Genomic DNA, 21,068 nt, shown 5'->3' with positions numbered 1-21,068 from the left:
ATGTTTGATTTCTATGAAATATCAGATCACATATTGGAGAAAACGTCCACCTGGCAATCAATTTCACCTGGAAAATTTGTCAAGTCTTAGACTTAAAACTTATATACTTCAGTTCCCTCCTATCCACTGATAATCCTCCTTCTTTTGCGGCATAGGAATATGCCCTTTTCGCCTTCCTTCGGACTCTGCGAGGCACAGCATACCGAGAGCGTACCAACCTCATCGGCTTGATAAACTTCGCATCAACTTTGGGTAACATGTCCTTCTCCGTTAACCCGGTTTTCGTAGAACTGATAAATAGACGCTGTTGAGACCCCGGCGCCGTTGCAGTAAAGAGAGAATACCTCATCCAACGCCCACTCAGTCTCTCATTGGGCCCGACCGGGCCCACCGACTTCGCAGGATCAACTAGAGCCATTGCCGGGACCCATGACGGGATCATGAATTGGCGATTCGGGTGGCCTCTCGGCCCATCGTAAATATTGACTTCGACCATGATAGCGAGGATATAGCTGACTGAGCCATCTGCACACTTCATTGGCTCGTATCCAATGAGCTGCGGCCAGGGCCAGTGAATTCCATCTGCAGAATTGGGTCCTTGTAGCATTGCGACATCGTCCGTGTAGATCTTCAACGGGCCGCAGCCTGTATCGTCGATGAAGTCGAATTCAATTTCTGGCTCAATCTTCATTGCGTTTTTGTCTTGCATTAATTCTTGTCCTAGCCTGAGGACCAGTGGGATCTTCATAATGTATCAGTACGGTGTGAACTTGCCCAAGGAGTGCGAAGCACATACCACATATTGTCCGTCAGTATCTGTAGAACAGATGGCTTTATAAGAATTCACCGATGAGGGTCCTTGGTCGCCTCGCTAAGTATCAGTTAGAATATCGCACATTTGTGAATCAAGCTCGTGGCCGACCTACCCCTTCCACCCAAAATCCTTTGTAGCCTTGATGCGTCCTGTTTGCCCGCTTGAAATCATCCCAGTCAAATGAATGCGAACGGTAGACAACTCTTCCATAAGACCAGTATGTGATCTGTCCATCCATCCTCAAAGCACCAGAGTCATAAGCCTTGATAATGGACTCGATATTGGGCAATTCTTCAAAAACATCGCCATTTGCTGTAAGCTCCTCTCTGAGAGCTTTGAGACTTTCTAACCGCTGGATGACGTCCCAGCTTAGTCCTCTTTCTTGATATTGAGCCATTATAAAACTAGAAGAATCATTAGCAGCCCTTTCTGCAATTTTGACACATGGATCTCACTCGCGACTGGCCTTTGCATCCTCTAAGACCTTCAGTCTTATTTCGAATATGTAAGGCATGATATTGTCTTCGATTCTTTCCTTGCATCTCTGAATCTGAGCACCTAGATCTTGAGGATCGAGATCAGGCTCATCAATATTCCATCCTTGGGGCAGTAATGCCCAGTCATTGAGGGGTTTTTTGTCTGAATTTGTCCACCGATGTCTTTGGGGCCTGGAATGTGGCCTCTCAGGACCACTTGATGTTGGTGCTCCTGCCTTGTGTGTATTCATTCTTGCGGGCTCTAAGAACTAAGAAATTTTTCTTTGTTGAAAAAACGTACGACCGAAAGATGAGGAGAAAGATGCGACGAGCCGTTAGCTGCGTAGAACCCGGGGTGTTATGAGCCGTGACTCCCGTGAGAGAGATGGATACGTTCATCAATAAATGGCTAGAGAAGATTGTTTACTAAACATTCCACAAAGACGCAACTTTTGGAGTGAATCAATTTGCTAAATGTCAACTTCAATTCTCCTCTTTGTCTTGGAGAGACAATCTTGTTCGTTACTGAGTAGGTTTTCTTTGTCGTTCTTAACAAAGAGGGCAGTGACCGTGGTAGGAGCGACACCTAACCTCATTGATTCGTTCCTTGTACAAGCAGAGGCGAAAAGAGAAAGAAAACAACATTTTTTAGAACGAATAAGATAATAAATCTCTCACATTTGGGTTTCTTTAATTCTTAACCAATTATGCTTTGTTTATTAATTTGAGCGGAGAGAACTCCGGATGAACAAGCACACGGAAATGAATCCGGCCTTGAGTGTGGGGTAGTGGAGTAAGGCGGGGGTCATGATTCGGCAATGAAACTAAGAAAACGCCGAGGACCATATATTTAATGGGAGATTCCCATACTGATCAATACTCCTCTGCTAAGTCAGTCATTCAAGTCCCACAATGGCAGCAACAAACCAAACAATACCCTTCGAAGCTCTCCCGCTAGACCCGACAGGCCCTCGCGGAAATGCCTGGGGACGATTCGGACCCAACGATGAACTAGGAACTTTGAACCTTCTTACACCAGAGGTGATCGTAGAGGCTGCCAAGGAAATTCAGACCGGAGTGCGCATCTCGCTGGACTGGCCACTCAGCATGCCCTCTTATCCGAGCTTCAACCGGAATCCGTTCAAGCAGGAGATCGTGCTAAGGAACCCGAACTGTGTTTTCGACGACATCTTGACGTTTAACAGCCAAGGCTCCTCTCAGTGGGATGGCTTCAGACATTATGGTTGGCCGTACCCAGCTATCTGCAAGGATTAAGCTGATCAATTATTACAGCTAATCAGAAGTCACGGAAGTTTTATAATGGACACACAACGGACGAAATCCAGAACTCGAACGTGATCGGTCTTCATAGTATGGAATAAATCCCCACAGAGAGTGAATACACTAATGAATTTATCTTGCAGCGGTTGCTGAGCATGGCGGCATGACTGGCCGTGGCGTCTTGCTAGATTTTGCCGACTGGGCAGCAACAAACTCCGTCTCAGTCTCGGCGCTCGAGTCTGAGGCTATCACTTTGGACAACCTCAAGCAGGTGGTGAAAGACTACAAGCTCGAATTCAGACGGGGTGACATCTTATTCATCCGCAGTGGATTCACCGCAGCCTACAACGGCTTGAACGAGCAGCAACGGATAGACATGCCAAATCGCCCAAACCCAGATTTCAGTGGTGTGGAAGCGACTGAAGGTATGGTACGATGGCTCTGGGAGCATCAGTTTGCCGCTGTTGGAGGTGATGCACCGAGTTTCGAGCGCGCCCCAATTCGTGGTAGCCATGCAGACCCTGACTACAACCTTCACGAGTGGGTTTTGGCGGGATGGGGTACTCCCATTGGTGAGATGTTTGATCTGGAGAAACTCTCGGCACATTGTAAGGCTACAGGAAGATATAGTTTCTTCCTGTCTAGTATGCCGCTCAAGGTATGCCTAGTCATCCTGTCACTGGATTGGACGCTCGACTGACTCAAACCAGGTTGTTGGTGGAGTGGCTAGTCCACCAAATGCTTTCGCTATTTTCTAAGACATCTTCTTCTTCTGATTAATGGAAACTCCGCATGTCAGTGTACATAACAAGTATGAATGAAACTTTGAAATAAGCACACAATAGCCTGTGCTTTTAGTAGCAACAGTCGTCCAACAGTCATCAAGCAGACAACCCTTGTTTGATCATTTTCAGAACTCACACTGTCGTACTACTATGAGCCTATGAGCTTATCCTAATTTATCATGATTTGCATGGGGCCGAGGTGCCAGGATAATGCTGGAAGATTTGATATGTAACCTCACATGGAACGAATGGCCCACGTCAACAAAGGAACTCTCCACATGTTTCATTTTAGCTTGAAGTCGGAGGCTCAGGATCTTGTGCGACTGGGCCAGATTAGCATATTCCCCGAAGATCTAGGCAAAACTCAATTTTCACATCGAAAGACCTTGACCATTACAATTGATCGATTTTTGCCTTCAAAGCAGAATTGTAGAAAGTTTTCAAGGTCGGCTTAGAATGACGTTGACTGTTGGTCGAGACTCTACTTACTAGCAGTCTTATCATTATGGCATAATGACGCTCGGGTAACACTGTCAGACTGGTTTGGCCTTTCCACATGGTTCAACAAGCACCAAAACCACGGAAAATGTGTAACAAGGTCGAGCTTTTGACAGATTTATCCCATCAACAGCAAAGATAATCCCTTCAAACAGAGAAATGAGGACTGGGAACGATTCCACTGATACTATCAATTTCCCCGTAAACCTTAGAAAAGCTCTTCCACTGGACTTAAAAACTGAGTATACAGACCATGACCTTGTCATTACATATGAAGTACTTGTCAAACCAGAGGCAGTATCAATTGGTGATGCATGTCAACTAACGATATCACCATTTGATTATTTGATTCTGTTTTTTGACCCAATGAAGGCCTCCAAATTTCATGTTTCATGGCCTTCAGAAAAGGATAATCAAGAGCAGAGCCAATCGACCAGCCACTTTGAGATGTCGGACGAGTCAAAACAACCCCCGAGGAACAACAGACAGAAATGCAGGGAATAGAATTACTTTGCCTGTCAAATTTAACTCGGATGCAATGGAGACAGCGTCACTGGCTCCAAATCTGAAGATCTCGGGGTGTATTCATATCACAGCTTAGAATGTCCAACCCAACTCATGAGGTTTCGTCATCTCAAGATCTGTGAAGGGCGGGAAAAGATATAAAAGGAGTCAATCATCCTTCGACCTTGAAAGTTCTCCAGACAGATAAATCGATAATCACATCACTATACTCAAAATCTTGGTAAATTTTCTCCAAAAATCTCCTTACCATATACCACCCGGATAGGCGAGCTAACAGCCAAGGTAGCCAAGACTATCCAATCCATCATAAATTACAACAACAATATGCATTTTAGCATCTTTGTTGCTCTCATTGGCTTAGTGGGTGCCGCAGTTGCAGCCCCTCAGCCCGAGGCCGAGCCTGGTACGTCTTGGGATGATTCAAATTACTCACATGCCCGCATTGTACCACAAATTACTAAATAAGCTCTACTGTTGTAGAGATGAGACGACGAGCCGACGAGGCCCAGAGTAATTCTCAAACTGGCCAAAATGCTCAGAATGGCCAGAATGGTCAGTGGTGGGGACCTGGTGGTGGTTGGGGATGGGGACATCCCGGCTGGGGATATGGCGGCGGTTGGGGACATGGCTACGGTGGTGGCTGGCACTAGTTGGCACCATTAAATCTATTGATACTTGCTGTCACACTGTGTCAATTGGAAATGGTGCCACTGGCTTAATTGGTGATTAGGCTTAGCTATGGAAGATTTAGTCGGTCTTTACTGAATGAGATCTATACCATGCGGATCCTTGTATACTTTTGATTAGCTAGTAGAGCCCAAAACATGAGATGTAATAATTATAACGCCTACGAGATGCAAAGGTATGGGAATCATTTGTTTTATTTTTGATCAGGAGCTAGATCTATATCATTGTAGACAAAACTAATTCGATAACTTTAAAAATTTGCCTCGGAGAACAGTATACATTCCTATCTTACTCATTGCCGCCTAGATTGACGCCTAGACGCCCCACCGGAGGAATATTGTTCCCACTCCCCCGCGAATGCAACGCATTACTCTCGAGCTTCCCTCATGGATCTCGTAGGTAGAATTTTGGTTCCAATGGACTGAACATGAATCAGATTCCTTTAATTGACGCCGGGCGCGGTTGTCGCCAATTTTGGGTACGAGACCTCCTTGCAGTGGTACGCGCGGAACTGACCAATCCAGGACGCGGATAACGCATGGTTATCCCCATGTGCATTGCCATACCTCGTCATTGCTCCGGCGAGTATCGCTCTGCTCATTGCATTTGGCCATCTAAGTGGCCCATTATTCCGACGATGGAGTCCCCAGTGGACGCGTCCATTCATCTCAGAGTGGGATGACCAACCAGACATCCCTTCTGAAGGGCCGAAACGATCTCTTCAATGGACCGTTGCTCTTTTGGCCTTTTCAGCCATCGGTTTATCAGGGGAAATTGTGCAATGTTTCCCTCCGAAAGTCGACCTTCCTTCGCTGGTACTTGTCGCATCATGGGTATGTTTCCTTGGTAGAACAAATGTTTGAAATGGCCACTCATCCATATTTAGGCGGCAATATGCGTTCTCATCGCTGTCGAACGACCAAGATCATGTTCTATCTGGATGCTGGCATATTTCATCTTGACCTTTGTGGTTGAGATAATACTAGCAGCGCATAATGATGCTCGTCCGAGAGTGAAAGTCATTGCCTGTTACATTTCTGCCATAGCAGCCTTGGCGGCTTCTTCTACAATCCTGCTGATGCCATTTCGAAAGGACTCTTTCCCAGGATCTGGGATCAGTGCTGTGGGGGAAGCGCCATCCAGCATGCTTCGTAGCCCAGAAGACAACCTACGGCTCTGGCAGTTTCTTACAGTCTCGTGGATGGCGCCCCTTATCTCCCTTGGCCGGAAAAGGCAGCTCAATGAGCCCGATGTCTGGTTTCTTGGATTCGAATTTCAGCATAAGCGCCTCCATGAAAAGTTTCGCCACATGAGAGGATCTGTGCTAGCACGAGTCCTGAAGGCAAACAGTCTAGACGTGCTCATTATCTCCGCAGTTGCTACAGTGCAGCTGGTGTGTCGTATGTTCGAGCCACCGAAAACACGCGAGCACCTTTAGCTGATATTTGCTGCAGAATTTTCCACCCCAGTCCTCCTTCAAATGCTTCTACAAGCGATGCAAGATACAACCAAGCCCAAGCGCGTACCATTGACTTACGCATTCATTTGGCTCATAACCCGATTGATTGCTGCGCAATCTCAAGTTCTGAGCCTCTGGTACGGTCGACGCTGCTATGAAAGATCTCGAGGTGAAATGGTCATGATGGTTTATGAGAAAGCATTATCAAGAAAGAATATTCTCGGGTTAAGAATCGAGAAAGATGATTACCCTTCTGAAGAGGAGGAGCGTGATGTCCCCAATCAAGAGACTGAATCAGCATCACCAAAGCCTAGTATTTGGAGCTGTCTCAAACCAAGAAAGCAGAAAGACAAAGCCGTCAAGGCTAAAGAGGCTGCTTCTATTGGCAAGATTTTTAATCTCCTGCGGGGAGATGTCTATGAGGTGGCTCAAAGATTCTGGGAGGTCGATACCCTGATTGATGGACCTGTGGGTTTGTTCATCGCCATTAGCCTCGTTTGGTCACTTTTTGGACCATCATGCTTCCTTGGAGTCCTGGCTGTTCTGTTGGGCCAAGTCATCAACGCAGTCATCACTAGGTACTTGTTCAAATGGGAAAAGACCAGACGAGCCGCAACAGATGCTCGACTCCAAATTACGTCGCAATTTGTGGAAGCGCTCCGCCATCTGCGATGGTATGGATGGCAAAATCACTGGCTGCACCAAGTGATGGAGGCCCGGCAGCATGAACTGAATCTACGCATCGTCACTAGTCTTTGGAACATTGTCATCCGTTTTGTCAATGCCTTTTCCAGTGGCGTCTTTCCAGTTATTGCTTTGTACGCCTACACCAGGCTTGCAGGTCATGAATTGCGAATTGACATAATCTTTCCAGCGCTTCAGCTTTTCAGTATGTTGGAGGTCCGCTTGCGCGACTTCCCTAGGCTTATCACAACCATGATAAACGCCTACATCGCCCTCGGACGAATTGAAGGTTTCATGGCGGAACCGAACAAAGAAAGCATGCCACTTGATAGCGAAGTGAATGGCACGAATTTCGAAATGCAATCATGCTCTTACGCTTGGCCTGGGAAATTGTCACCGGTGCTCAATGATATAAGCGTGGCGATTTCCCAAGGTCTGACGGTTGTCGTTGGAAAAGTGGGAGCAGGAAAGACAGCTTTCCTCCAAGCTCTATTAGGTGAACTCGATCCACTGAGCGGAAAATCCTACATTCCAAACGAGATGGTGGGTTACTGTGCACAGACACCTTGGTTACAAAGCATGAGTATTCGCGACAATATTCTTTTTTCCGCCCCCTATGAGGAGGTACGCTATAAACAGACTTTGGAGGCATGTGCTCTTCTTCCAGACCTCTCACAATTTAAACACGGAGATCTAACCTTCGTGGGTGAAAACGGAATCGGTCTTTCTGGCGGGCAGAAAGCACGCGTGGCGCTTGCTCGTGCTGTATACAGCTCGTCTCGAGTGCTGTTGCTGGATGATCCGTTATCAGCCCTCGACCACAACACCGCCGAGTTCGTCGTCCGGAAGTGCTTATCTGGTCCCTTAATGCATCGACGCACCATTGTTCTTGTGACGCATCGGGTTGCACTTGTTCGAGAAATCGCAGATCAGATCATTGAAATAGATGATGGACGAGCAGCAGTTCATGACAAAAACTCTATCGCTGATTCGATCAACAAAACTGCCATCGAGAATACTATTCCATTCCAGGACTCTGAAACAGAGACAGAAGAGGAGCCCAATGCTGAGAGTCACGCAAATGCCGTGCCGGACAAATTCATCGAAGAGGAGCATCGTGCAGAGTGGGGCGTTAAAGCCCGTGTCTACTGGACTTATATCAAGGCTGGCAAATATCGCTGGTGGATTACTCTCGTCTTGGTCTTGACCATTTACCGACTCATCAACGTGGCCCAATCATGGTTCCTCAAAGGATGGGGTGAGGCCTACAACCAGACTGCAACTTCTCCTAAGGAGGACTTCTCTGGCATCAACCCGATGGCAACGACATCGAATGTTGATGCATTCTTCCTCCCTCGAGACCCAATAGACCGCCTACCATCACCTCGTGATGACGTACGTCCATGGCTATGGGTTTTCTTTGCTATTGTCACCTTGCAAGCAGTGGCCCTTCTAGTCGGACAACTCTTGATGCTGGTTATCGTCTATTACGCTGGAAAATCACTGTTCCGACAGGTAATGGTTCGAGTCAGCCACGCAACCTTCCGATTCTATGATGTCACCCCCGTTGGTCGACTCATGAATCGTCTGACATCGGACATTGGTGTGGTAGATGGTAACATCAGTGAACAATTCCAAGTCATTGCGTTTCAGGCCATCACCTGGGTCTCTTCGGTGCTAGTAATTGCTAGTGCTACTCCAACATTTCTTGTCTTCTCTCTCGCTCTCACCATCGCCTTTGTATTGATCTTTTTGCATTTCCTCCCAACATCCCAAAGCCTCAGGAGACTCGAAATGGTATCTCTGACTCCACTTCTGTCCAACTTTGGAGAACTACTGCATGGCTTGACGACGGTCCGTGCTTTTCGTGCAGAAGAGCGATTTCAAAACCGTGTCATTTCAGTTGTTGACAAATTCCAAGGCATGGACCACTTCTATTGGTCTCTTCAAGCCTGGCTCATAAGCCGCTTTGAAGCCCTATCAGCTTGCTCGACTTTCCTTCTCTCTGCCTTGGCGTTGTACACAAATACAACACCCGGACTGACGGCATTTGTGTTGATAGCGGCGAACAATTTTGTAGACTCAACGCACCAACTGTGCAAGCAGTACGGTCAGCTACAGATGGATTTTGTCTCAGTGGAGCGAGTTGACGAGTTGCTTCACACCGAAGAAGAAGCACCGGGGATGTTTGAACCCCCAGCTGCATGGCCCAGATATGGCAGTGATATCACTTTTGAAAACGTCACCATCCGGTATGCACCACACCTGGATCCCTCTCTGACCGACATTTCTCTCCGAATTCCCGGAGGATCTACCACTGCCATCGTCGGCCGTACAGGTAGCGGCAAGTCTACACTGGCAGTATCTCTCCTCAGTGTCATTAAACCGGAGACTGGCTGTGTCAAGATAGATGGCATCGACATTGCCAATGTGAGCACCCAGGCTCTTCGAACCCGAATCACCTTCGTTGCACAAGACCCGGTTCTTTTCCCTGGGAGCATTCGCCTTAACCTCGACCCGACTGAGGAATTTGCAAACGAACAGTGCGCAGAGGTTCTAGAGCGTCTTTGCGGTCGTCATGGCTGGAATCTTGATACGCATATTGAAGCAGGTGGTCGAAACCTGAGCCAGGGTCAACGCCAGCTGATTGCTCTTACTCGAGCTGTACTTCGACGAAGCCCTGTTGTTATTCTGGACGAGGCCACGGCCTCGATCGACCACGAAACCTCGCTTGAAATGCAACAGATTGTTCGCGAGGAGCTACAATCATCTACTGTCATAACTATTGCCCATCGGGTTGAAGCTGTCAAAGATGCAGACTTTTTTGTGGTCCTGGATCAGGGTCGAGTAGCTCAGCAAGGCCAAGTCGAAGAAAGAGGATAACTCTCTAAATTTTTTGAACTATGGACTGCGGAAGAAAGCTAGATATGGGCACAAAGGACACAGACAAAGACTTGCAGTTGAAGAGCCCTGCACGTGGGAAGGTATTTCTAGAGCATTCAAATAGATGACTAGTTTTGTGAGTTAATCCAAGTGAGGTATCCTGTGTATGGGCTTCAATGCAGAGGCATTTTCATTCCCTGTTGTGTTCCGCCCACATAAAGACAATACATTTCCTGACCTAGCACCCATCGTTACAGGCACCATAGTGAAAACTGAGGCCCTGACTTGACCTATGTGCAAGGTATGAGAGCCAGCTAATAATTTCATTTTTATCCTACAAATGTGTAGCAAGACTGCCAAGACATATCGGGGGCTGGAAAGCCAACCCCCCCAAAAGGAGACATTCATATACAAATTCCTTGAAAAGAAAGGGGGTATCTAGATCTTCACAGCTTGGCCTTAGCCTGGGCCTTCTTGAGAACAGGCTCCATCTTCGTAGCCTTCATAATGTTGCCCTTGATCTTGAGCTTGCCACCCATGAAAAGACGCTGGGCGTTGGCCTTGCCGGAGACGAGGGACGCAAAGTCGGCATCGGAGAGGGAAAGGGTGACTATATTGCAAGAAAAAAAAAGATCAGTATGGATGATTGCTGGTCACGCGGTCAAGGCGCAACTCACCGTCAGCTTTGGCGCCCGCGGGAGCGGCGCCGTGGCCAACCTCGCCCTTGTTCTTCAGGTCGAGGTGCCAGGTCTCTTCCTTGCCATCCTTGTTCTTGACGTTGAAGGCAACGATAGCCTTGGCTCCGTTGATAGCCTCCTTGCGACCAGCCTCATCGCCCTGGAGGGTCTCATTGATGACGTCGAACGCGGCGGAGGAGGGGTGGGAATCTATGGCGCGTGGTTAGCATGGACCTGAAATATTGGCGGGTTAGACACACCTTTCTTAAGAGCCATAGTGAGTATAATGTGGGTTATTCAAAGTGGTTGAGAGCAAGGGCAGAAAGTTGACGTTAAATAGCGATGATGAAATCGACCGGGGTCGCATGTGAAGCGCCGTAGCCCGTGCCGAGGCCCCGTGAAAGGCGTTCTCCACACGTTGATCAGTACTACTCCGGACTTTACATGTTTGAGTGGAACCCTTTTACCATCACAATTTGATTACACTAACCATTGAATCGTCGATCTCTACCACTTTGCATCTCCCCACAAGCTAAGATACTATAAAGCAAGAACGTTCTCCGAAACCCCTTTCCGCCCCAGAATCCCTGGGCCCACATGCAGACCAAGCCCTCTCCTTTCAATGGGTCGTACAAATCCGGCATTCATCGCGAACGACAATCGCTTCCCTCCGAGGAAAGCTCGTGACTCGGCCTCCCCACACACGTCACTTCCAGCCCAACACCGATGTAATAGCCGCTTCAAATGATCGGCTTTCTCCCACCGCTTCCCCTCGCTTTTGCCAAACTCCCTATCCCGCCTCGCTGTCGTTTAGCAGCGCAAAGCACTCGTTGCAACTGTTGCTGATTTATACCTACCGGTGTCAACTTGATGGGCACGTTGACGGGGTCTTCCTTGAGGGTTTCTATACAAGGCTCCCGGTCCCTGCGTTGGGTTAGTGGGGCCAAAGCGTCATCCCAGGTTCCATTACGCAGGGTTGTGTTCTGAAAATTGAATTCCCGCAGACTGTGGCGATGGTCATATACAAAGGAGGCTAATTGTGACGCATCAGTGATTGCGTTGGCCAGTTCTATTTTCTCTAGATGGCGGAATTGCAATGGACTCAGAAATAGTCTTTGTTGTCGGGGGCGGTGTTGAGACGAATCGGCTTTGATCTTGTATTGAAGACATGGCTCAGTAGCCAGGGAAAACGGTGACAGACCCCTCTCGCCTTTCCAATGAAATACCAATCTCCGGAGCTCGGGAAAGCTTTTCAAATAGGCGTGGAGCAGCTTGAAATGATCGGTTGGCAAACCTGGATGGTGGTGGAAGCTCTCCATATGGATGGTTAGACTGCGGATCTGAGACCAGCGCTTGCGAGAGGCAGGCGATGCACCGAAACTCAGTTCTGGTCTCAGATAAAGTGCAACCCCGGGATGAACTGACAGCAGAGAAAGAGACTCCAGGAACTGCAACGGAGCTCGCTCGATAGCAATCCGCAATGATATTAGTGCGTAATCTACCACGCTTCGACGATACCGATGGCTTGGAGGTTGGCCTCCACAATTGATTCGAAGATGACGCAGGTTTCTCATTAAGGATAGAGCCCGTACAAACGAAGGGACATCGGTAGAGGCATGGAACAATGGCGGATATTGCTGGACCAGCAGATTGGTCATCTCGCGACTCCCATACTTGGTGATCTTGGAAGAGGTCCGGTGACCTTGTGGCATGTATGCAAATGTCTGCTCCATGCCTGCAACCATATCTAGCACTGGAGGTAGAAAGGTTTCTGCCGTATGTGACATCTTGAAGGTGATCGCTTCAATGTGGTTCCCGATGCGTCGCAGAGCAGCCACTCGAGAGGGTCGACTCAATCTACGGCTTCGAAATGTTATTGTGATGTCTGCGAAAACAGCCGGTGCCAGCTGAATAGCCAGGCTTTGGCATACCAAACGGCATGATATGATGTCGCTTTTGGTCAAATAGCAGACTAGTAAATCACTGACGGCTTCTTTTCTCCATGCTCGAGCAAGATTAGGTTCTGATGCCATTCTTATTGACCGAATATACGGATCCGGTACCTCTCCAAGGCCCGGGGGTGGACAGTACTAGATCAGGAGAAATCACCTTTCTGCTCGTTTAACATATGCAATATACCTCCACCTGGGCAGATTAGTTATATTTGAACAATAACATTTCTACTACATATACATGCTGCATGTCTAAGGATAGATTGAAGCCTAACCTGCAACACGGGATCTCTGGTGTATATTATTCAGCCTCCGATTCGGGAATTATGCATCCAGCCACTTGAATGAGTCACTTCAGGACGGAATCAAACCTGACCTCGGAAGAAATAGGTAGCGGTCATAATGGCAACTGCAGCATGCATAGCCCGGTTCAGCATTTGTTGAGCTGAGGTATCACAAACATGACCAATTCGGAAGTCAGGGCTAACACGTTAAGCCCTGTTTGTAAGGTTTGACTCACAGCGCGTGACGCGTGCTATCATCACGTGGAGATAAGACATCGAATTCCGATCGGACGCGATTTGTATACGATGAAGACAATTACAACGTAGAGACTGACTTATTGTCTTTACAAGGAGAACAATGCGAACGGAGCTACTGTTTGAAGTTGAATGAAGAAGTGGAACCAACAAGTGGCTCTATAGATAACGGTGGTTGCCTAACTTTGCCACGAAAAGAGTCGGCAAGCGTTGGATTCTCGCCTGGCCTTGGCAACTTTTAACATCACATCTTCATCACCAGCGAGCCCATTCGTTAGTCTCACACCCTCGTAATAGATGCCTGGTATGGCCGCCTAAGATAGTAAGGGCATCTAATCTTTGAGCCTCACTTTCGCTGGGCGCCCTGCCCCGCTCTCCACTGCGGACCCGACACGCCCAATCCCCCGGGTTTGAGCCAAGCGTCTTATGCAGTGTTCTTCTGCTTGAGAAGGTGAGTTATCACATCAGCCCATCATCATGAGGTGGGACAAACAAACCTACACCCATGGATGTGCAAAACCCCGAGGCCTTCCTGTTCCTTTTGCCTCATCTCCTTCTGCTCCTCGCACAGCCACCGCTTTCCCGTTTGCACCCGCAGCATAGGCTTTCTGAGGCTAATACAACGTGCAGCTCCACAACAATACTGACCAGATTGTCTTGGGTTGTTCGATTTCCCCTGTCATTCTGGATTCTAATCAGCCTCACCTTTCTGCTTAACTTCAACTCTTTCATTTCGCCAAAACCTCACTTCCATTACTCTTTGGCTACGCTCTGCTCGCGAAGACAATCTGTATTTGTCCTGCTCTCCTCCCATCTGTCACAATGGCGGACCCAAAAGAGGACGAAATTAAGGATCTCCTCGAAGAGCTGGATCTTTATGAATTCATTTTGACTGATCAAAAGACAAGCACACCGGATGACGTGGAGGCAATCGGGGAGACACGCGACACTATCAAAAAGCTGCAGGCTAGGCTCGCGGGTCTTCTTGGGAACGTCGCTCCAAGTTCTCCACCACCTGAAAGTCATCCTGCTCCCCAGCCTACAACTCCAGAGCTTCCTCGGGTAACATCAGTCACTCCCCCAAGACCGGAAAATCCTTTGCCAGTCTCGAACCCGCATTGGCCTTCGTCAGCACCGTCACCCTTTGGCTTCCAGCCTAGCGCTCATGCCGGGCCATCCTTGCCACCAATCTCATCATTCAGTCCTGGCGAAGGGTCTCGTAAACGACCACGGGAGGGGTCGTTCGGATCTCTGAGCTCACAACAGCCGTCAAAGAAGGCAATCATGGACAAGTCTAGGAATCGGATCCAAGAAATTGACATAAAGCTTCGTATGCAGTTGGAAAGGAACCGCCGCCAATATGCTAACATGAGGTCGACTGAGGAGGTTCGGGAGACAGCCAGGTTGGAGAACATGTCTGAAGAACAAGTCCTTCATGAAATCAATGAGGAGGAGCGTGAGAACGAGATGACCATTCGCTCAATGATTCAGATGGAGAAGGACGAGGAATACGCTCGCATGATCCAGGCTCAGGACGACGAGGAAGTTCAGCCGCTCCCGCATCCGAGCTTTGCTATCCCTGATCGGACTTTGCCCCGCCCTCCTTCGTTTCCAGCACCAAAGCATCAGGCGTACGGCAATAATTATCGTTCACCTCATCCAGAAATCCTGGACTCAGATGATGATCTTCAAGAAATTACCCCCGAGTCTTTCAATTCGGTACAAGGGTACCCTCCTCGCCCGCCGTCCTACTTGTCGGCACCAGGTCACGCATACCAAGCACCCTACTTGTCACCACATAAGGGCATGCCCGGTATGTACCCTACCTTGGCGGCACAATATCCTTACATGCCCCAAGGTTATTCTCCAGCTTCTTCTGCTATGCAACTGGGTATGGGGGGTCCATTGTCCCATATGTCCCATATGTCCCCTAGACGCCTGCCGTGGATGCAGGGCCAAAATCTCGAAACGAAGGCTTTTGACCTTATCCGTGAACAGCAGGACTTGGAAGAAGACGCCATTGATTTCGAGTAGGTCTTCCCCCAAATTGTTCTATTCGCTGGCGTCCTAGAAGACTACTGACATGAGATTTGCAGAATGTACAAGGAGGCAGATTTCCCGGATGACATTAAGAACTTGCTCACGGGAATCAAGGACATCAATAAAGCGACACAGGCAGACAATGATGATACACCCCCAGAGCTAAAAGTGACGTTGATGAAGCACCAAAAAGTCGGACTGGCATGGCTGAAGGCAAAAGAAGAGAGCAACCACAAGGGTGGTGTTCTAGCAGATGACATGGGTCTTGGGAAAACCATTCAGACAATTGCGCTTATGGTCGCTCGCCCACCCACAGATCCTGATCGACACCCGTCCCTGATTGTCGCTCCAAAAGCTCTGATGGAGCAGTGGAGGCTCGAGATTGGTAGACATGTCAAACCTGGGGATTCTCAATTGTCTGTATTCATCTTTCACGGGCTTCAGCGCCAGATTCCTTGGAGAGATCTCCGGAATTACGATGTGATCATCACGACATTCGGTACTTTGACCGCGAACCACAAAATCCTTCTACACGCGGAAAAGCTCCAGAGCGAAGGGAAGGATGCGAGTATCGTGAAAAAGGTTCGAGATGGTGCGGTGCTCTATAGCTCAGCGAGTAAATGGCATCGCGTCATCCTCGACGAAGCCCAGAATGTCAAGAATCCAAATGCCAAATCCACGAGGGCCTGCTGCAGGCTTGACGCAACTTACCGATGGTGTTTGACTGGAACTCCGATGATGAATCGGCTCGAGGACTTTCAGTCTTTATTAGGATTCCTCCGAATCCGCCCTTATAACAACAAGGAGAAGTTCAAACGGGTAAGCTATCAATACAAGCAACGAGTGACTATATCAAGGCTAACCAACAAAACAGGACTTTATTCGACCTATTAAGAACGGATGGGGAGAGGAGAATGTCATGAAACAACTCCGCGTCCTTGTCAAGTCCGTGTGTTTACGTCGTACAAAGAAGACCAAGATTGACGGACAGCCGATTTTGCAGCTTCCACCAAAAGTCATCGAGAAGATCCATGTCGTTTTCAACGAAGAGGAGAAGGGGCTGTACGATGAACTTAACTCCGATTCCCAGAACCAGATTCGCAAGTACTTGAATGCAGGTACCCTGGGTAAGAACTACAGTCATGTACTGGTTCTTCTTCTTCGGCTCAGACAAGCCTGCGATCATCCTCTGTTGATCAAGGGCTTCAATGCCGAGAGTTCAACCGTTGTTCAAGGCGTGGATCTAGTTGCCAATGCTAAGCTCCTAGATGATCAGACAGTGGAGCGGATCAAAAATAATAAGGATGATGACGATGGCACTTGTCCTATATGCATGGACAGCCCTGAAAACCCAGTCATCTACATCCCTTGTGGACACTCCTCTTGTTCGGAATGTTTTGCCAAAATTTCTGATCCTACATTGCTTGCCCACCAAGACTCTGGCTTGGTGAAGTGCCAAAACTGCCGCGGTGAAGTTGATCCCACCAAGGTCACGGACGCCATCTCTTTCAACAAAGCCCACGGCTCAGATGCTGAATCACCCGTGGCCGAGGAATCTGAGCAGTCTGACGACACTGATTCCGACTCCGATTCTGATACTGAGACCGACGGATCGGCCAAAAAGCGCAAGAAGAAATCCCTGGCGGAACTGCGTACTGCGGCCCAACGGAACAAGGCCGAGAAACGGAAGTATTTTCGCCGTCTGGAGAAACACTGGACACCCAGTGCCAAAATCACCAAGGCCATCGAGATTCTTCAGGCCAACGAAACCCGCGGCATTGGTGACAAGACCATCATCTTTAGCCAATTCACCTCACTTTTAGATCTTCTCGAAGTTCCTATCGCCCGTGAGGGATGGGGATGGGTGCGGTTCGATGGTACCATGAACGTCCATGACCGCAACGCAGCCGTGGCCTCGTTCACTGACAACCCGGATTGCAGAATCATGCTTGTCTCCCTCAAGGCTGGTAACGCAGGCTTAAACCTCATCGCCGCGTCCCATGTTATTCTTTTTGACCCTTTCTGGAACCCCTATGTCGAAGACCAAGCTATTGATCGTGCACATCGTATCGGACAGACGAAGGATGTCTTCGTTCATCGGTTGCTCATTGAGGGAACGGTTGAAGACCGTATCATCGAGCTACAGGAGAAAAAGCGTGAGCTTATCGAGGGTGCTCTGGATGAGGGTGGTAGTATGAATGTCTCTCGACTTGGTACCAGGGAGCTGGCCTACCTCTTTGTTAGTTCCCCCTCTCCATTATGCGGCTTATTCGTTTCCCTTATAGCTCTTACTAACCCGTTTAATCTCCCTAGGGTGTTTCGACCTAGAGCAGGACCAATTTTTGATCTAAATCCTTCCTTTCGGTTTTCTTTCGACGGATTTCAGATTGCATTCCGCTTTTCTTTTTCTGGCGACTTGGTTCTACTTTCCACCATTTGCTTCAAACCTGCAGAGAAGGACCATCGTTGCCCTTGGTGTTCCTTTCTAGCGGGGTCCCCATGTCGTGATTTTCTCCTTGTAATTTCTCGCTCCATCTTATTTGCTAGGCGTTTCCTCGTTGTCATTCTTATACCCTTTTGTCATTTACACGCGCATGCAGACTGTCTTGGTAGAGAACCACCATCTGTTTTTTTTCTTGGAAGTACAATAGAGCATTTGAGTCAGAATCAGAATCAGAATCAACTTTATTTTTATTTTGTTTGCTCGGCCTATTATTGCCTTGTAACTTGCTTTTGGTAAGATAATAGAGAACAAGTTGTTTTAAATCTTGTTGAAAGAGGACTTGCTTTTATTCAGCAGCTCATTCGGGGAGAAAAAAAAAAAAGGCATTGAGATGGTAAGAGTCTAGCTACTAAGGTTGGGGGGGAGAAAAACAAAAAAAAAATCGAAATGCATAATCGTGCTGTCCCTTTCTTCAAGCCGCCACTGCCCCAACCGCGTTCATTGTATCGTGATTCTTGAGAACCGATTATGCCTCTGCAACAAAATCAGGCAATCATGATACCCTCCCTACCTCCTTGAATGTCTTCAGAATACACCAAGAGGGGGGGGGGCGCGAGGACTTCCGTTTTCCAAATCGGAATTGGTCCTCTACAGGTCGGCGTCATCCTCATCGGGAAGGGGCTGCTGGGCGGCATCCTCCATCTCCTTGCGGTAGACCTCGAGCTGGGCCTCGTCGACGGTGACCTCTGGGGGAGCAAGGGCGAGACCGGCAACGAACTCCTATAAAATAAATTAGTAATCCGGACATGAATCACCAGTTCCCGAGTATGGGGATACGTACCAGCTGGGGGTTGCCAACCAACTTGCGGGCGAGCCACAGGAAGGGCTTCTCGAAGTTGTAGTTGGACTTGGCGGAGATATCGTAGTACTGGAGGTTCTTCTTGCGGTGGAAGGTGATGGTCTTGGCCTTGACCTTGCGCTCCTTCACGTCGACCTTGTTACCGCACAGAACAATGGGAATGTTCTCGCAGACACGGACGAGATCACCTGGAAGGAATGTGAGACAATGTAAAAACAATTTCGTGATCGATGTTACTTACGGTGCCAGTTGGGAACGTTCTTGTAGGTGATACGGGAGGTGACATCGAACATGATGATACCGGCCTGACCGTTGATGTAGTAACCATCACGGAGACCACCGAACTTCTCCTGACCAGCAGTGTCCCAGACATCGAACTGGATGTTACCCAGGTTCTATTCAAATTTTTAGTGGTTAGTCGGTTGTCAAACGGCAAGACAGCGAGGGAACCGTTGGAAGCGGGGCTCTCGGCGGGGTATAACATACGGTGGTGAAGGCAAGCGGGTGAACTTCGACACCGAGGGTGGCGATGTACTTCTTCTCGAACTCACCAGTCAGGTGACGCTTGACGAAGGTGGTCTATTTGGTCGATCGTTAGCGATCGAGTGATTCGTGGATGATGGATGAGGCGGTCGTCGGGCAGATATTTTTTCGTCTTTGTTGACAATGGCGGGGCAAGGGAAGTGATGGGAGGGGTTCGGTAGTAGCAAGGCTAGTATGGCCCTTGTCAGGGATTCAAGGACGTTTGCTCCCTTTGAAATGATCCTTCTTGCAATTTTTTTTTTTGAAGACCGCCCGACGCCTGGATATTCAGTGATAGTCGCTTACCTTTCCAGTACCACCGTCACCGACCAAGACAAGCTTGAAAGTGGGGACCTCCTGAGCCATTGCGGAAATTTGGCGATGTAAACTCTTTTGATGAGATAGACAGAACCGCTGGAAATTTCGCGGGAAAGTTTCTGGGGAAAGAGGATGAGTTTCGAAGGGGGGAAGGGAAGGAGGTGAATAACGCTCAAAGGGAATTTTTGCCCGGTCGGCGGGCGGTCACGTGTCTGTGTGCCTGAAGGCCTGACGTAGTTGTCCAACATTTGATTCTTTAGCATAAGAAGGCCTAATTATAGCCTTCGACCTGCAGTGTTTCCTAAGTATGGCTGGTATACTCCTTCCATCTCTCACTTCCTTTTTACTTCTACTCAAGGGTCAAATCGTGATTCATAATTTCGAAATTGCGCGCGAACGCTACACGCAGCCCTACAGAGCCGCATAGAATACCCAAACAAGAGGTCAGTCATCACAGATGGGAGGACCAGCCTCTCTACAGCGGAACAAGATGACATCCCAGTAGTCCCCGACCTCCCCAATTACGTTGGGGAGTGAGCTGCAGCTCCACCTCGATAGTCTGGGATCCACCCTCCTCCTTGCGCGATACCTTGATCATCACTGGTCGCTATGCATTGATATTCGTTAGCTTGACGGCCCATGCAGCAGTGAATCAAGGCAAAATAAATCGAACATACCCCTTCGTTCTGTTGGACCACTTCGGCCACCTTCGAAAGCCGTTCATGGTTCAACCAGTGTACACTTCCAAAGGCCCGAACCAAATCATCAGCCTTCAGACCAGCCTGATTCGCCGGACTCCCTGATTCAACACTGTTAACCTTGGCGAATGGTGTCCCGAGGGCAGCCGCATCGGTAATGCTGTTCTCGAGAGCCGCGGGTGGTGCGGTAATAGGCACAGTGGTACCGTTCGTTGTCGCAGTAGCTTGGGCTTTCTGTAATTGCGCAAAGTGTGCATGCAGACCTTTTTCGAGGTATTTCATGATTTCCTTGTGGTCATTTTGAATATGGATCATCCGGACACGCGTAGCTCGTACTATTGAAGTTCTCAGTAACATGGTGGTCCACGGGTGTTCAGAGTTAAGTACCCTGTGGGATGTCGATATCGTCACGAGGATAGCCGTCAAAGGTTGTGAGGGTCGAGCGCATCGTCACTCCATGCTGTACAAAATGCATATCATTAGGGAATGCAAGGAACGTCACCGATATGGAAGTGGGAGCTCACCGAGGTCAGAACCGTGCTGAGCGCCTTCAGCTCCTCTTCGATCTTCTCCTTCTGCTGCATCAGCTCGGGCATCGTCAATTTCGACCAGTCGATCTGGATACCTCCAGACGTCGGTCCGGAGGCCACTGTGGGAGCATGGATGTTATCACCCATAGCTGAGCTTTCTTCAAGTCGAGAAATAGCAAAAGGTGGGGGAAGAAGCTCGAACCAACGCGTGTAAATGAGGGCGGTGCCCAGGTGGGGCAGTTTTATATAAGCGCCTATAGCCGCGCCAACAACTATGAGTGGATATTTAATCCGCGATGTTATTCCACAGGTACACGTACGATCATTTGGCAATTCTAGTAGGATCATTGTCTCCAAACACATTGAGCATCTGTGCTACCGGTGCTGTGCGGAATCAT

At 48.6% G+C, this 21,068-nt stretch overlaps 9 protein-coding genes across 9 annotated transcripts; 4 read left to right on the top strand and 5 right to left on the bottom strand.

The window, feature by feature from the left end:
- Positions 1 to 63: 63 nt before the first annotated feature.
- Positions 64 to 1,541, bottom strand: N7503_006704 (uncharacterized protein; the record flags this gene model as incomplete). Its single annotated transcript, XM_057066251.1, has 5 exons — positions 64 to 67; positions 204 to 742; positions 797 to 871; positions 927 to 1,218; positions 1,270 to 1,541. The coding sequence occupies 5 exons, from the start codon at positions 1,539 to 1,541 to the stop codon at positions 64 to 66; spliced, it is 1,182 nt and encodes a 393-aa protein (XP_056919932.1).
- A 661-nt stretch (positions 1,542 to 2,202) lies between these two features.
- Positions 2,203 to 3,329, top strand: N7503_006703 (uncharacterized protein; the record flags this gene model as incomplete). The annotated part of the gene is given in 4 exon segments (XM_057066250.1): positions 2,203 to 2,533; positions 2,584 to 2,661; positions 2,715 to 3,229; positions 3,240 to 3,329. The coding sequence occupies 4 exon segments, from the start codon at positions 2,203 to 2,205 to the stop codon at positions 3,327 to 3,329; spliced, it is 1,014 nt and encodes a 337-aa protein (XP_056919931.1).
- A 1,374-nt stretch (positions 3,330 to 4,703) lies between these two features.
- On the top strand, positions 4,704 to 5,029 carry N7503_006702 (uncharacterized protein; the record flags this gene model as incomplete). The annotated part of the gene is made up of 2 exons (XM_057066249.1): positions 4,704 to 4,782; positions 4,860 to 5,029. 2 exons carry the CDS (start codon positions 4,704 to 4,706, stop codon positions 5,027 to 5,029), a joined length of 249 nt encoding a protein of 82 aa, XP_056919930.1.
- Positions 5,030 to 5,493: 464 nt separating this feature from the next.
- Positions 5,494 to 10,092, top strand: N7503_006701 (uncharacterized protein; the record flags this gene model as incomplete). Its single annotated transcript, XM_057066248.1, has 4 exons — positions 5,494 to 5,544; positions 5,591 to 5,899; positions 5,953 to 6,466; positions 6,521 to 10,092. The coding sequence occupies 4 exons, from the start codon at positions 5,494 to 5,496 to the stop codon at positions 10,090 to 10,092; spliced, it is 4,446 nt and encodes a 1,481-aa protein (XP_056919929.1).
- Positions 10,093 to 10,467: 375 nt separating this feature from the next.
- On the bottom strand, positions 10,468 to 11,096 carry N7503_006700 (SCP2 sterol-binding domain-containing protein). The gene is made up of 3 exons (XM_057066247.1): positions 11,030 to 11,096; positions 10,770 to 10,979; positions 10,468 to 10,702 (listed from the first exon to the last, which is right to left on the bottom strand). The coding sequence occupies exons 1-3, from the start codon at positions 11,043 to 11,045 to the stop codon at positions 10,539 to 10,541; spliced, it is 390 nt and encodes a 129-aa protein (XP_056919928.1). The 5' UTR covers positions 11,046 to 11,096; the 3' UTR covers positions 10,468 to 10,538.
- A 413-nt stretch (positions 11,097 to 11,509) lies between these two features.
- On the bottom strand, positions 11,510 to 12,556 carry N7503_006699 (uncharacterized protein; the record flags this gene model as incomplete). Its single annotated transcript, XM_057066246.1, has 1 exon — positions 11,510 to 12,556. One exon carries the CDS (start codon positions 12,554 to 12,556, stop codon positions 11,510 to 11,512), a length of 1,047 nt encoding a protein of 348 aa, XP_056919927.1.
- A 1,526-nt stretch (positions 12,557 to 14,082) lies between these two features.
- On the top strand, positions 14,083 to 17,628 carry N7503_006698 (uncharacterized protein; the record flags this gene model as incomplete). Its single annotated transcript, XM_057066245.1, has 4 exons — positions 14,083 to 15,290; positions 15,357 to 16,119; positions 16,175 to 17,539; positions 17,614 to 17,628. 4 exons carry the CDS (start codon positions 14,083 to 14,085, stop codon positions 17,626 to 17,628), a joined length of 3,351 nt encoding a protein of 1,116 aa, XP_056919926.1.
- Positions 17,629 to 18,391: 763 nt separating this feature from the next.
- Positions 18,392 to 19,490, bottom strand: N7503_006697 (Ran family GTP-binding nuclear protein; the record flags this gene model as incomplete). Its single annotated transcript, XM_057066244.1, has 5 exons — positions 18,392 to 18,523; positions 18,585 to 18,790; positions 18,844 to 18,997; positions 19,089 to 19,181; positions 19,431 to 19,490. 5 exons carry the CDS (start codon positions 19,488 to 19,490, stop codon positions 18,392 to 18,394), a joined length of 645 nt encoding a protein of 214 aa, XP_056919925.1.
- A 427-nt stretch (positions 19,491 to 19,917) lies between these two features.
- N7503_006696 (putative 26S proteasome non-ATPase regulatory subunit Nas2) lies at positions 19,918 to 20,817 on the bottom strand (the record flags this gene model as incomplete). Its single annotated transcript, XM_057066243.1, has 4 exons — positions 19,918 to 20,049; positions 20,120 to 20,475; positions 20,528 to 20,600; positions 20,665 to 20,817. The coding sequence occupies 4 exons, from the start codon at positions 20,815 to 20,817 to the stop codon at positions 19,918 to 19,920; spliced, it is 714 nt and encodes a 237-aa protein (XP_056919924.1).
- Between the last annotated feature and the right edge of the window lie 251 nt (positions 20,818 to 21,068).

Source organism: Penicillium pulvis (genome assembly GCF_028828015.1).
Source record: "Penicillium pulvis strain IBT 33274 chromosome Unknown contig_5_segment0_segment0, whole genome shotgun sequence".
NCBI classification, from domain to species: Eukaryota; Fungi; Ascomycota; class Eurotiomycetes; order Eurotiales; family Aspergillaceae; genus Penicillium; species Penicillium pulvis.
The sequence above is the reverse complement of the archived record's forward strand: the minus strand, read 5'-3'. Positions and strand labels throughout refer to the sequence as shown.